At 55.2% G+C, this 14,281-nt stretch overlaps 1 protein-coding gene across 4 annotated transcripts in view; it reads left to right on the forward strand.

Annotated features, from left to right (window-relative positions):
* Positions 1-14,281, forward strand: part of CORO7 (coronin 7) — a 57,904-nt gene that overhangs the window by 5,354 nt on the left and 38,269 nt on the right. For 2 of the 4 annotated variants that reach the window (XM_036090896.2, XM_078074885.1), the window contains exons 4-6: positions 2,522-2,592; positions 2,983-3,166; positions 6,361-6,437. In XM_036090896.2, the coding sequence (XP_035946789.2) occupies positions 2,522-2,592; positions 2,983-3,166; positions 6,361-6,437 (332 nt within the window). The remainder of the gene's footprint in view (positions 1-2,521; positions 2,593-2,982; positions 3,167-6,360; positions 6,438-14,281) is intronic. The other 2 variants (XM_078074886.1, XM_078074887.1) reach the window with 2 other exon arrangements.

The raw sequence follows: 14,281 nt of genomic DNA on the forward strand, positions 1-14,281 counted from the left end.
AGGGTCTGTCTGACCCCTGTATTGTTTTTTTGTTTCTTTTGTTTTTTTTAGATTCATTTATTTGAGAGAGAGAGAATGTGTGTGCGCACGTGCATTGGGAGAGGGGCAAAGGGAGGGAGAATCCTGAAGCGGACTCCCCACTGAGTGTGGAGTCAGACTTAGGGCTCGATCCCAGGACCCCGAGATCACGATCTGAGCCAAGACCAAGAGCGGGCCACTCGATCGACTGAGCGCCTCGGGCACTCCTGGCCCCTGTATTCTTGATGCATGTTACCCATGGGGGAGCTGCCCCAGGTTGCTGATGTCTGTCAGGTAGTGAGCCCCATTACTGGGGGACCTTTGAGGAGAAGCTGGACCAGGCCTCTTTTGATACGGTGTAGCTCACTGTGGCCTCAACTATTCACAGCCTTGCCAGAACGCTGCTCTGGGGGCACCTCTAGTTCCTCAGAACCTGCCTTCAAGGCAGCAGGCACCAGTCTGCCCTCTGAGGTGCCACTGGTGGGGGAGAGTGCAGTGGGCTGGCCTTTAGCTGCTCCCCTGCCTTTGGGGGTGCCTTCTGCCTCCTGGTCAGGGCCAAGTGCCCTTCAGCCCAGCTGCCCAGGGGAGCAGAGAGCTGGGAAGCGTTTGAAGAGTGTTCCTGCGGTCTGGGCTGTGGGGTGGCTGGGGACCTGCTCCGAGCTGGGAAAGGCAGTGTGGTGCTGTCTGAGGATGTAGGTTCTGAAACATCAGTCAGCCTTGCCCCTTCCTAGCTATGTGGCTCTAAGCAAATTACTTAACCTTTCTATTCTCATGTCCTTGTCCCCCAGTTGGGGATCATGCCATAGTGCCATCCTGAGGGGTTGTTGTGAGGATTTGGTGAGGTAAATGCACATAAAGGACACAGGCCTGCCAGCTCAGCTGGGCACTCAGGTTGGCCACATCACCGCTTCTCATGCCCTCAGGGACGCCAGGTTGTTCACGCTGGCTGCTGCATCCGGCCTGGGCCCTGCCCTGTCTAGTGCGGAGCCCACAGGCAGGGTGGCAGGAGTTCCAGGAGTCCAGACCAGGGCTGTCCCAAGGGGTGCCTGTCTTCATCTGCCCCTTCTCTTTCTCTCTCTCTCTCTTTTTTTTTAATATTTTATTTATTTGTCGGAGAGAAAGAGAGAGCACAAGCAGGGGAAGCAGCAGAGGGAGAGGGAGAAGCAGGCTTCCTGCAGAGCAGGGAGCCCGATGGGGGGCTCAATCCCAGGACCCTGAGATCATGACCTGAACCGAAGGCAGCCGCTTAGCTGACTGAGTCACCCAGGTGTCCCTGCCCTTCTCTTTTCTCTTCAGAGTCTGGCTCTGGCCTGAGAGAAAAACATACCTGCTTGACCCCCTGTGGAGGCAGGCAGCAGAAATAGTCACTGCGCTCCTTACCCTGGTGATGCAATCCTGGCCATCATGCTCACAATTCCCTGCCACACCCCACACTGATCCCTGGCCTCCGCACCCCCCCCCCCCCCCCCCCCCCCCCCCCGGTGAGGTTCAGGAAATGTGGGTTTCCTCTCAGGGCTGTGGCTCACTCGATGTGCCCTTGTCTCCCTCTCCTGGCCTTCTGGAGCTGAGCAGCTCAGGTTTTTGGGTTGCAAAGAACTGAGACCAGCTCCAGCTTGCTTTAGCCAAAAAGGGATTTAGAAGAGAGCTTCCAGAGCTGAAGGCCTGGGGAGTTTCCAAAACCAAAGGAGCAGCTGGACATGCAGGCCTTAGGAGCGTCCTGGCATGGGAGCTGACGGCTCCCTCCCAGCTGGCTGCCCTCCACCTAGGCCAGTCCCTGAGGCGCCCTGTCACTAGGCCTTCCAATTCCTGGTATAATTCCCTTAAGAGAGAATCTGGCTGCTCAGCCTCGGGTCAGATACACTCTGACCACCCCACCCCACCCCCCCGGTGGGGACTTGAGGGGCAGAGAACTCCTAGCTTGGGCGTGTCACCCAGGCCCCCGCTTCCCTGATGTCTGACCTGTTCTAGTCCTTCATATTCTTCAGGGCTCACCGTGTTTCCTCCATGAAGCTGCCCTGAGCCCTGACCTTTGAGTCCCCGTACTCAGCCTACCTCTTGCTACGTTTGCAGAGATGTGTGTGTGTGTGTGTGTGTGTCTCGCTGTGGAGGTGCTGAGGGTCTGTCAGGGCTGAGTGGTGTCTGTCCAGTTTGTGAATCCCTCGTGGACCCAGAGCAGGGCTGGCACTTGCATTCATTCACACGTTTGCAGGCCAGGCCCTGCATTGGGCTCTGGATTTGGGGCACATGCCGGTGCTTGGTGTTTTGAGGAGCTTCCTGCCTGATGCCGGGGCCTTAGCCCATCCTGGGGGGTGTGTACCACAGGCGGGGCTTTCCAGAGGTGCCTTTCCTCGTGGACTTTCAGCCTGCCACCATGTGGGCAGAGTTGTCCCATCTCTGAAACCCTGGGCTGTGGTTCCCCACCTTAGGGAGATATCATATTGGGCTGGAAACAAAGTTCTGGTAAGTTCTCGCCAGGCCTGTGTCAGCCATTGCTCTCCCGCAGACCTGGTCACGGACTTGGACTTCTCTCCCTTTGATGACTTCCTCCTGGCCACAGGCTCAGCTGACAGGACGGTGAGTGGAGCTGCTGGATGAGCTGCTCGATGTCCCTCCCAGTCCCCTCACAGGCCTCCCGAGCCGGGCTAGCCCGGAGTCTCAGTTCCTCGGCCCACACCAGCTCCCTTGTGCTCTCGTGCCCTTGCCGGGAGCCGTGGACCTCGCTTGCTGTTCTGCTGCTGGGCCGCCTGAGGAGTACAGGGCTGGGGTGGTGGGGGACACTGGAGGACATGGAGCAGAGCCCCCGCCCCATGTCTCCCCCCCATACACCCCTGCTTCTAATGACACCCCGTGATCCTGGGCTGGATTGCCCTGTCTTTCCTCACATGGGATACACAGCCCCCATGCCCAAGCACAGTCCCAGGGTTGGGGGCGGCCCTGGGCTCATGGATTTGCTCTTTCCCGTAGGTGAAGCTGTGGCGCCTGCCCGCCCCTGGCCAGGTGCTGCCCTCGGTGCCCGGGCTGGTGCTGGGCCCAGAGCCCGTCCAGGTAGAGGTGCTGCAGTTCCATCCCACCGCGGATGGTGTCCTGGCGAGCGCAGCAGGCATGGCCGTGAAGGTCTGGGATGTAGCCAAGCAGCAGGCCCTCACAGGTACCCGTGCCCGGCAGCCCCTGTCTGGACGGCACTCCGTCACTCTAGGTGTTCGTACCGTGAATTTTAGAGTATGTGTGTCTGTGGGAGGAAGGGTTGTGAGATTCTAGCAGATGTATCACAAATGCTGCATCCCACTTCCTGTAGGCATCTGTTTTCATCTTGTGAACTTGTTTTTCCTCCGTATGCCTAAGTACCTTCCTTCTACTGTTATTGCTTGAGTGGTGTGTCACTTCAGTTTTGAAAACAAACTTCTGGCCGCTTTTCTGTCAGACAGGGGTTCTGCCGCCTTGCAGCCCCTTCCCCCAGGCTTCTGCTCTCGCTTTCACGGCTGAGCCTGTCTTCGTGTGTACCAAGTCTGGCTGCTCTAAGCCACCCCCACAGCCGGGGGGCCTTACAAACAACGGGAATTCATTGTTCGTGGTTCTGGAGCCTGGACATCCAAGGTCAGGGTGCCGGCCGACTCAGTGTTTGGTGAGAACCTGCTTCCTGGGTCACCGATGGCCGTCCTGCTGTGTATTCTCACAGCGGAAGGGTCGAAGGGGCGCTCAGGGCCTCTTATCAGGTCACTGATCTGGTTCAGGAGGCTCCACCCTCGTGACCCAGTCACCTCTCAGAGGCCCTGCCTCCAGACACCATCACAGCGAGAGTCAGGCTTCAACATGTGGGGGAACACAAACATTCAGACCAGCATAGATGATGACAGCTTTGGGTCAGATTCCTCAGTGAATGGTTATGACCCTGTGACCCATGCGGACGCCTGGTATTGTGTGGTGACACCACGGCATCATTTCTGCCGAGGCCCTGACACTCTCATCCCCTTTTTAGGGCAAAGAGAGTTAAAAGATGGCCTTGCCTTCTAGGGCTGTGTGGAGTGTCCAGGGTGGGCCAGGCTCACCAAGGTGAGGTCCCCACCTCTGGGGCTGGGACAAAGAGGCCAACCAAGGGCCGTCGATAGTGTGAACCACCCACCTCCTGGTACCATCCAGGAGACCAGCCTGACCTCTGAAGCAGAGGGGACCAGGTAGTCTGTCATCAGGGGGGTCACCCAGCTGTAACTGCTGTGTCTCAAGCCCTCGCAGGCCCGGCTCTGTGCTGAGGGCTTCCTGCCGACTCGGCACAGTGGTGCCACCGGGCAGCGCTGCCATTCCCATGTCACAGATGAGGTTAAACAACAGGCCCAAGGCCACAGAGCAGGTGGGCAGCAGGGCTGGGGTTAATCCCAGGGCAGGAAGCCTGGGCAAAGTGGTTATCTGCTGCTGCAGAACAGATTATCACAGAACGTAGAGGCTTAAAATACTTATGAACATTTATTATCTCACAGTTTCTGAGGGTCAGAGATTTGGGAGCTGTTCATCTGGGTGCTTCATGCTCAGGGTCTTTTATGAGGTTGCAGTTGAGATGCTGGCTCCCTCATCAGAAGACTTGATTGGGGCAGGAGGCTCAGCTTCTCAGAGGATTCACGGATACAGTGCTGGCTGTGAGCAGGACACCTCAGTCCCCGCCACAGGGCGTCTCCCTGGGCTGCGTGAGCACCCCGCAGCATGGCGGCTGGCTGCCTCTGGTGGACCATCCACGGGGGGCGGAGCAGGGAGGAAGCGGCAGTGCCTTGCATGGCCCAGCTTCGGAAGTCACATGCCTCCACTTATACCAGACTCTCTTCGTTAGAACCGAGTTACTAAGTCCTGCTCACACTCAAGACGAAGGGAATTAGGCTTCACGTTTTGAAGGGAGGGCGCGTTAGATCCCTAGGGCTGCTGTAATGAAGGACAACAACCTGGATGACTTCAAATAACAGGAAACTTCCTGTCTCATAGTCTGGAGAACAGAAGTCTGAAACCCAGGGGTCGGGACAGGGCTGGTGCCTTCCGAGAACAATGAGGGCAAGTCTGTCCCAGGCCCCCCAGGCGTCCCTCGGCTTGTACGTGGTGTCTTCTCCATGTCTTTGCATCGTCTTTCCTCTGTGCACGTCTGACTCTGTGTCCAAATTTCCCTTTTCACAAGGACCAGTCCTACTGGACTAGGACCTACCCTAACGATATCAGCTTAAGTTGATCTTCCACAAAGACCCTGTTTCCAAAGAAAGGTACAGCACAGGTGCTGAGGATTAGGACGTCAGCAATTTTTTTTTTAAGTTTGTTTATTTTATCTTTTTTAAGATTTTATTTATTTATTTGACAGAGAGAGACACAGCGAGAGAGGGAACACAAGCAGGGGGAATGGGAGAGGGAGAAGCAGGCTTCCCGAGGAGCAGGGAGCCCGATGCGGGGCTCCATCCCAGGACCCTGGGATCATGACCTGAGCAGAATGCAGATGGTTAACGACTGAGTCACCCAGGCACCCCTATTTGTTTATTTTTAAGTAATTTCTCTACCCAGTGTGGGGCTCGAACTCCCTACCCTGAGACCAAGAAGTCGCATGCTCTTCCAACATTGCCAGCCAGGCGTCCTAGCATCTTTTTGTGGGTAGACAATTCAACCTATAATAGGATGAGCATCACATAATTTGTGGACATATTTTAAAACTGTCACACTGGGGGAGGAGCAGGGATGGCCCAAGCAGATGCCCAGGGTGGGAATGTATGTGGCTTGGCTATGGGCTGGTGTGACTCAGTCGGGGTGTGTTGGTGAGTGACTGGAAGTAAGCCTGGGTGGGACGTGAAAGCCAGGCTGAGTAAGGAGCAGGGAGGCTCAGAAGGTTTTTGAGTTGGGGCACCTGGGTGGCTCAGTCGTTAAGCGTCTGCCTTCGGCCCAGGTCATGATCCCAGCGTCCTGGGATCGAGCCCCGCATCAGGCTCCTTGCTCCGCAGGAAGCCTGCTTCTCTCTCTCCCACTCCCCCTGCTTCTCTCTCTCCCGCTCCCCCTGCTTGTGTTTCCTCTCTCGCTGTGTCTCTCCCTGTCAAATAAATAAATAAAATCTTTAAAAAAAAAAAAAAAAAAAGAAGGTTTTTGAGTAGAAGCGTGGCCTGACGCAGGCAGGGCTGAAGGAAGAAGTCCAGGCGCAGTGCAGCGGGTTTGGAAGGAGGTGCTGCCCTTTCTCCTCCTGCTGGAGAGAGACCCTTGCAAGCTGCTGCCTCTGCCCTGGGCGTGACCCCAAGCTAGGCCCTCTTGTGCCCACTTCACTGGTGCCCCCATTGCCCAGGACAGGGTGGGGAGAACCTGAGCCCCCTCCTGACCTTGGCTGCTTCTCTACAGAGCTGGCGGCCCATGGGGACCTGGTGCTGGGTGCCGTCTGGAGCCGGGACGGAGCCCTGGTGGGCACGATGTGCAAGGTAAGCAGCTGGGCGGTGAGTCTTGGGGAAGTGCCTACGGTGGGGACTGAGGCATGCCCAGCTCTGTGCCGGGATATCGTGTTGAGGAGCACATGTCCTGGGCTGTACCTGGCGGGCTTGGTGAGATTTATGGGGCAGAAAAGCACTCAGGTCAGGGGCATTTGTGAATCCCCTCACCTCAGCTGCCCTCACACTTCCTGCTTCACACCTGCATCTGGAAACCCCCATACCCCTTCGGTACCAGGGCCTGGGGTCCCTCTCAGATAGGGGCTCAAGTTAAGCCCCATGCTAGCCTCCCCCCCGGCCCTGTTTTGTGTACTGGACTCCCCTCCATCCTCAGCCAGCCTCACCTGGCTGCTGTGTGCTTTGTCCACACTACTGTCCTTTCCAGAGCGTCGTGTGGAGCAGCATCCATACACAGGGCTTTGTGCTGGCCCTCACTCCCAGTCAGCAGGCCTCGGGATCCTCACTGACGCCAGACCCTGTGCCCACCTGGTCCCCTGCTGGTGAGAGTAGCCAACATGGGCCAAGGCATCTTACAGATGAAAAGATCAGTGTGAGCCGTGACACGGGCTCTGAGAGAGGGACATGAGGAGCTCTGAGCTGGTTGAGAGGCCAGGAGGCTTGGCCTCAGGCAGGGGCCCCAAAGGAAGAGTTACTGGGGTTGGGTGGGGAGAGCTGGGCAGTGTAGCGACAGGTGCAGGCCTAGAAGCGGCTGGGTGCAGAGAGCAGTGGGCGAGGCTGGAGTCGTGTGTACAGGGTTATGCTTACCGTAGAAGCAGCAGGAGACCCTGGGGCGTTTAAAGCCAGAGGGGGCCGTGGCATGAGGTGAGCGGATTTGTATTTTGAAAGCTCCCCAGTTGTAGTGTGGACAGAACATTGCAGGGATGGGCGGTATCTAAAAGGGAGGGCAGGACACCTCCTGGGGGTAGTAGAGGGCCTGAAGGAAGGGTCAGAACCTGTGCGGGAGACGGGAGCCACTCCGTGGCAGGAAGGAAGCCAAGACAGGGCTGGCGGTCTATGCCCTGAGGGCCAGGGTGACAGGGTCCCCGAGGGAGGTGGCTGGGGACACCAGGAAGAGTCGGCTGAGGGGTGAATAGCGCTTATCTGTTGGATTGGGGAGATGGGTGAGCTTCGGGACCTTTGGGGATGTGCTGCGTCCTAGAGCCACACATGCAGTATGGAAGGACATGGGAGTCTGCAAGGGCTCCTCTGGGGGCTCACTGGGGGGGGGTCAGGGGCTTCTCTGAGGGAGAAAATGTGGGGTCTGCATACTTGGGGGATCCTCTTTTCAAATTTCTCTGCCTTCTTAGAAGCACCATTTTGCAGGGTTTTTTCTAAGATTTATTAATTTATTTTAGAGAGCGAGAGCATGCACGAGCAGGGGGAGGGGCAGAGGGAGAGGGAGAATGTCAGGCAGGCTCCCCACTGAGCTTGGAGCCCTATACAGGGCTCAATCTCAGGACCCTGAGATCATGACCTGAGCTGAAATCAAGAGTCAGACACTCAACTGACTGAGCCACCCAGACACCCGCCCACCCAGTTTTTTAAATCAGCTTTTTCCCCATTTGGTTCATCAGACAGTAGGTTCTAGACATTGGCCTGTGCTCTGGGGTCCATGGGGCTGCCAGCCCCCAAGGAGCCCCTGCTGGAAGGCGGGGTGGTCACACAGCATGGTGTGGTTTGCTTGCTCAGGTTCCATGCGGGCGAGCACGGCTTCCCAGGGACAGTAACGTTGGGCCTGCCCTCACTGAGGAGGAGGGGACAGGCGTTCCAGGCAGCTGGACAGGGTTCTGGGCTGTGACCTCCCCCTCCAATGAGAAGCCCTCTGTGCCCTGCATGTCCACGCCCTTCACTCGTGTGTGAGAGGCACACTGAAGGAGACCTAGAGGGAGGGACAGAGATGCTCTCGGGAAATTCTTACTTTATGGTGATCAAAGTACAGTTGTTTGTGCTGGTGACCAAAGTACAGTCGTTTGTGCTTGTTTTACTAATTTGGGAGAGCAGGGGAAAACTAAAGAAGAAACATCACCTGCGATCCTCCCACCCAGGGACAACACCAGTCACCATTTTGACATCTTTCTGTCTCACCTTTTCCGAGGCATCTCTTTCTGTATGTGTGGAGATCATGCTCTCCAGGTTACTCTACCCTGCATTCTGTTCTGCACAATAAATATGTTCTCCAATTCATCAGTAACTAAACAACCATCATACAAAATATCGTATAGGTTTACCAATTTACTGTTTTTATAAATTGTAATATCTGAATATATTTGTATATAGATTTTGTTTCTTGGGGCACCTGTGTGGCTCAGTCGGTTAAGCGTCTGCCTTCGGCTCAGGTCATGATCTCAGGGTCCTGCGATCGAGCCCCCCATTGGGCTCCCTGCTCAGCGGGGAGCCTGCTTCTCCCTCTATCTGTGCCGCTCCCCTGCTCTTCTTCTCTCTGTCAAATAAATAAAATCTTTTAAAAAAATATTTATTTGAGAGCTAGAGAGGGGGAGAGAGAGCAAGCACGAGCAGTGGGGAGGGAGAGAGGGAGAAGCAGACCCCCTGCTGAGCAGGGAGCCCAATGTGGGGCTCGATCCCAGGACCCTGAGATCATGACCTGAGCCGAAGGCAGACGCTTAACCGACTGAGCGACCCAGGTGCCCCAAATAAATAAAATCTTTTAAAAAATAAATTGTTTTTGTTTTTTTGTTTTGTTTTGTTTTGCTTTTTGTTTTTTGGTTTTTGTTTTCAACATGACTTAGCTTAGAGCAGGGGCTGGTAAACTTCCGTGCAGGACCAGACAGTAAGTACTTTGGGTTTTGCCGGCCACACTGTATCTGTCGGCACCACCACCTTGTAACAAGGAAGCAGCCACAGACGAAATGTCAGTGGGTAGGCGTGTGCACGTTGCAGTAAAACTGTATTTGCTGAATCAGGCCTGGGGTTGGATTTGGCTGATTTGGCCTGTGGGCCTTAGCTTGCCCACCCCTGATCTAGATTTTTACCAGGGATGTTGCTAGCTTCTAGGCTATGAAGATTGGTAAGGTGGTTGATAGATTTTAGCCAGCTGTCTTCCAGAGGAGTAAAGCCAGCTCTCATGGAGGCTGTGCTTTGCAGGCTGGACTTTGGGAGGAGACTTGTGTGTCTGTAGGTGAGCAGACCAGCTCTCTGAGCCTGCGCTCCTCACTTGAAGAATGGGGGCAGCAGGAGTACTGGTTCCGCAGGTGAAAGCCCGGCCACTGGGGCAGGGCCCGGGCTCTGGGCTGCCTGCCCTTCTCTGGCCTGACAGCCCCAGTGGGACCTGGAAGGGATCAGATCTGCAGCCACATGATAGCTGGGCAGCTGTGATGGGGGGTGGCAGGAAGGCGCTGTGGTTTCCCCAGTGGCAGAGCCGCCCTGGGCGGAGGAGGGCAGCATCCTCACAGGAGGGGTAGCTGTGGTCTCCTCCTGTATGAATGTTTTGAGCAGGGACTGGCCATAGCAGCCCTTGCACAGACCAGCCTGCCTGGACCGTGGCCCTGGAGAGGGAGGAAGGAAGCCAGCTGCGGGGCTCAGGGCAAGCGGGGGACACCTCTGTTAGAGCTCTCTGGCCACTAGGCCAGACTGCTGCCTGTGAGGGGGGTCCCACCAGTTGCGCACCTTGCGCCTGTGGGTATGACCTGGATGGCCTTTCACTTAATAGCTGCAGCCCCCGAGGCCAGTGTAGGCTGTGGCTGGGAGAGGTGGCTCCTCTGGGTCTTACATTCTCTGTCCCAGGCCCTCCACCCCAGCCCCAGGCAGGATGTCTGAGGGTCAGGTGTCTAGAGGCTTGACGTGGATCACTGCCTGTGGAGCAGTCAGAGAGGCACCTTCCTTCCATAGAGCTCACAGCTCAGCATGGTTGATTCTGTTTTTGCCGAGGCTACAAAGCGATAGATTAGGATGCAGGGATGTCTCCCAGGGTTTCTGCAGCCTGGTGAGGAGTTGCAGGCAGATGCAGGTAAAGGAAGGTGGGGTGGGCTGAGGGCACGTACAAGGCCAAGTGAGAGCAGTGGGCGTGGTGTGGGGGGCACAGCATGGGGGGTGGCACTGTGGGGGTGAGACAGGAGGGGACATGGGGAGACTGTGAGGAGTGTTGCAGCCCCCAGGAGAGGGGGTGGTGCGGGCTCCAAGCCTTGGTGACCAGGAGGAGGACCTAGAGCATGGGGAAGAGGTGTCAGGTTTGGGGATTTCATGCACAGGGTTTACTGCGGAAGTGTGCAGGAGCTGTCCAGCCCCTCCTCCCCAGGGATCTGAGCCCCATTTACCACCTAGTTTGGATGGTGGGGTGGGGGCTGAAGAGCAACCCAGTTGCAGAGTGCCCCATTGTGTCCTGCCCCCTCCTGTTGGTGTGATGACTCAGCTTCTGGCCTGCTGGTGTCCCCTGAGGAAGGATGAGTGTGATGAGGCCACAGCTCAGGCCAGTGGAACTTCCTGTTCCCTCTAGACCCAGAGAACCTAAAGTTGTAGGGAGGAAAAATGCAGATTTCCTGAGTGGGTCGCTGGAGTGGAGCCCTCCCCCCTGCCCTGCTGTTCATGGACCTAGGTGCTCCACTTGTGGGGACACAGCACCTTACAATGCTGTTGTCTGGGTGCAGCGTCCTGGAGGGGACGCTGTCCCAACAGGGTGTGACCTCCACTCCCATGACCTGTCAGCGCCGTCTCGGGGGGCACCACAGTCCCGTGTTCACTGCCACCCTCTTCTATAAAGGGGGGGATCCTCAGGATCCTGGGTGGGTGTGTCATATGCCAAAACCTTTGGGGAATGTGCAGAAGGGGAGGTCACCCCCAAGACTGAAGGTCAGGAGGAGGTGCCTGTGGGTTTGTCCTGAGCATGTTGAGGGAGCCAGTGAGTGGGCCTGCCCTCAGCAGGAAGGAGCCTGAGCTCTGCTTAGCCCGTGGTGGCAGGCTGGGCTCTTGGTTTACACACAGGGCTGCCTGAGTCGGGTGGGGTGTGGGAAACACTCTGCTTCCTCCCAGAGCCTCCTGCTGTCCACACCATCTCCCACCTGGCTGGCTGGTTCTACCTCTCAGGATCCCTGATTCCCTCCCCCTCCTGCTCCCCTCCCCACGCCTCCAGCTAAAGCAGCCGCTAGGGGGCGCGCCGGCCTCACGGATGGCCAGGCCAGCGGTGCTCCGGCTCCACGGGGTCTGGTTGTGCCTGTGAGCCCAGCGGGTCTGTGCATCTCCAAAGCCCAGTGCTACCCCCTCTGCCACAGCCCGGCCTCTGGTGCCCAGTATGACCCCTGGTGTGGATCCAATGTCGAACTCTGGCATTTGCTGGCCTGGCTGCCTTTGGGGAGACCCGGTGTGGCAAGAATTGGGACTTTGACCCTTGAGAGGTGCTGCCATCAGTCGTCCTCTTCCTTCCTAGGGCTCAGGGGTTTGCCTGGGTCACGGAGCCCATAAGTGGTGGAGTTGGCTCTGTCGCTTAGCTGAGAGTGGCCCTTGCTGCCAGAGGACATCCTCTCTCTCTTTTTTTTTTCAATATTTTATTTCCAAGTACTCTCTACACCCAACGTGGGGCTTGAACTCACGACCCTGAGATCAAGAGTCGCACACTCCACGGACTGAGCCAGCCAGGCGCCCCAAGGAGGCATTCTCTCTTGCCCATCATCTCTCAAGATCCTCTGTCTCTCACTGTCTCACTGTCTCTCCCTATTCTCTGCCTTTTGGTGCCCTGTCTCTGTCCTCCATCTCTAGTTGTCCTCTCCGTCTGTCTCCGTCTCTCTCCGTGTTTCACTGTTCTTTCTGCCTGTTTCGGTCCTGTGTGTCTCTCTGTCCTCTTCTGTCTGTCTCGATACTGCATCCTCCTGCGCCCAGAGCTGCGGAGTGGTGTGGATTGGTGCTGCTGCACAGCTAGCTAGTTCCTGGACTGTGCCTGCTTCCCATCGACACAGCAAGTGCTCAGGAAACGGCAGCTGGGAAGGCTTTGCCAGGAGTGACCCAAGAGCCCTGGGATCCCGCCAGGTGCGTCAGGAAGACCTGGGACTGGCCTGCCAGGGGAGGCCAGGCTTTCGAGGCCCCCAGGCTGGCCCCCCCCTTGTCCAGTTGTGCACTCAACCACCACCCCCTCCATTCCCACCGTCTACTCTCCTTGCATGGCCTTGTCTTCCCCTTCATGTCACGTGTCAGCAAGTTCCTGTTTCCACATCTTTGTTCATGCATTTCCACTTCCTGTGAATACCTTTCCCTTCCCAGTGCAACTCTTCTTGTCCTTGGAGATTCATCTCAGGTCTGAGTTTCTCCCCGAAGTTCCCTGTGACCGCCTGTGGGTTGCAGAGTCCAGTACTCGGCGACTGTTTGCTAGCCCTGCATCCCAAGCACCTGGGCAGGAACCAGGCAGAAACTGAGCAGATAGCACCAAGAGTTCCTGTATCCCTCCTCCCCACATCTGGTCTCATGTTGGTTGGTGTGATGCATTTGTTATAGTTAAACCAATATTGCTATGTTGACTAAAGGCCAGAACTTACACTAGGGTTCACTCTTGCTGTTGCATTGTCGGGGTTTTGACAAATACACGACATCATACACCCACATTACAGCATTGTTCAGAATAGCTTCTCCGCCCTAAAAGTGCCCTGGGCTTCACGCCTTTGTCCCTCCCTCCCTCTCCCAAACCACTGGCAACCACTGACTTTTTTGCTGTCTCCATGAGATTTGCCTTTTCCCTAGTGTCATATAGTTGGAATCATACAACATGTAGCCTTTCCAGATTGGCGTCTTTCACTTAGTAATGTGCATTTATGGGCCTTCTGTGTCTTTTTGTGCATTGACAGCTATTTCTTTATAGTGTAAAAGCACGTCATAAAATTTACCATCTTAACCATTTTTAAGTAGACAGTAAAGTGAAGGTTACTTACATTGTTGTGAAACAGGTCTCCCGAACTGAAACTCCATACCTATTAAACAACAGCTTCCCTTTGCCCACCCCCCACCCCCCGCCCTTGTTAAGCACCATTCTACCCTCCATATCTGTGATTTTGACCAGCTTAGATACCTCATGTAGGTGGAATCATGTACTGTTCGTCCTTTTGTGACTGGCTTATTTCATTTACCATAATGTCCTCCAGGTTCCTCTGTGTTGTAGCATGTGACAGGATTCCTTTTTTCGTGCCGAATAATATTCCATTGTGCATGTATACCACACTGTGTTTACCCACTCCTCTGTCCGTGGACACTTGGGTGACCCCCATCTCTTGGCCATTGTGCAGAACAGTGCTGTGAGTGCTGGGAATAATAATGTGCTCTGTGTGACCTCTTCTCTCTTCTTTTGGGGATGTACTCAGTAGTGGAATTGCTGGATCATAAGGTAATTCTATTTTTACTTTTTTGAGGAACCGCCACACTGTTTTCCACAGTGGCTGCACCATCTTACTTGCCCACCAACAGCTCACGAGGGCTCCAACTTCTCTATATCCTCGCCAAGGCATGTTGTTTCCTGAGTTTTTGATAGTGGCCGTCCTAATGGATGTCAGGCAATATCTCATCGTGGTTTTAATTTGCATTCCTCTGATGATTGGTGATGATGAACATCTTTTCTTACCTTTGTTGACCATTTGTCTATCTTTGGAGAAATACCTGTTCAAGTCCTTTGCCCATTTTTTAGGTAGAGTTATTTAATTTTGTTGTTGTTGTGTGAATTCTTCATATATTCTAGATATTAATCCTTTATCAGGTATATGATTTGCAAACGTCTTCTCCCATCCCTTAGGATGATTCTTTACTCTGTTGGTTGCATCTTTTGAGTAACAAAAGTTAAGTTCAGTATAGTCCCATTTGTCTGTTTTTGCTTTTGTTCCCTGTGCTTTTAGTGTCCTATCCAAGAAATCATT

The sequence above is a fragment of the Halichoerus grypus genome, chromosome 6, assembly GCF_964656455.1.
Source record: "Halichoerus grypus chromosome 6, mHalGry1.hap1.1, whole genome shotgun sequence".
Taxonomy (NCBI): domain Eukaryota; kingdom Metazoa; phylum Chordata; class Mammalia; order Carnivora; family Phocidae; genus Halichoerus; species Halichoerus grypus.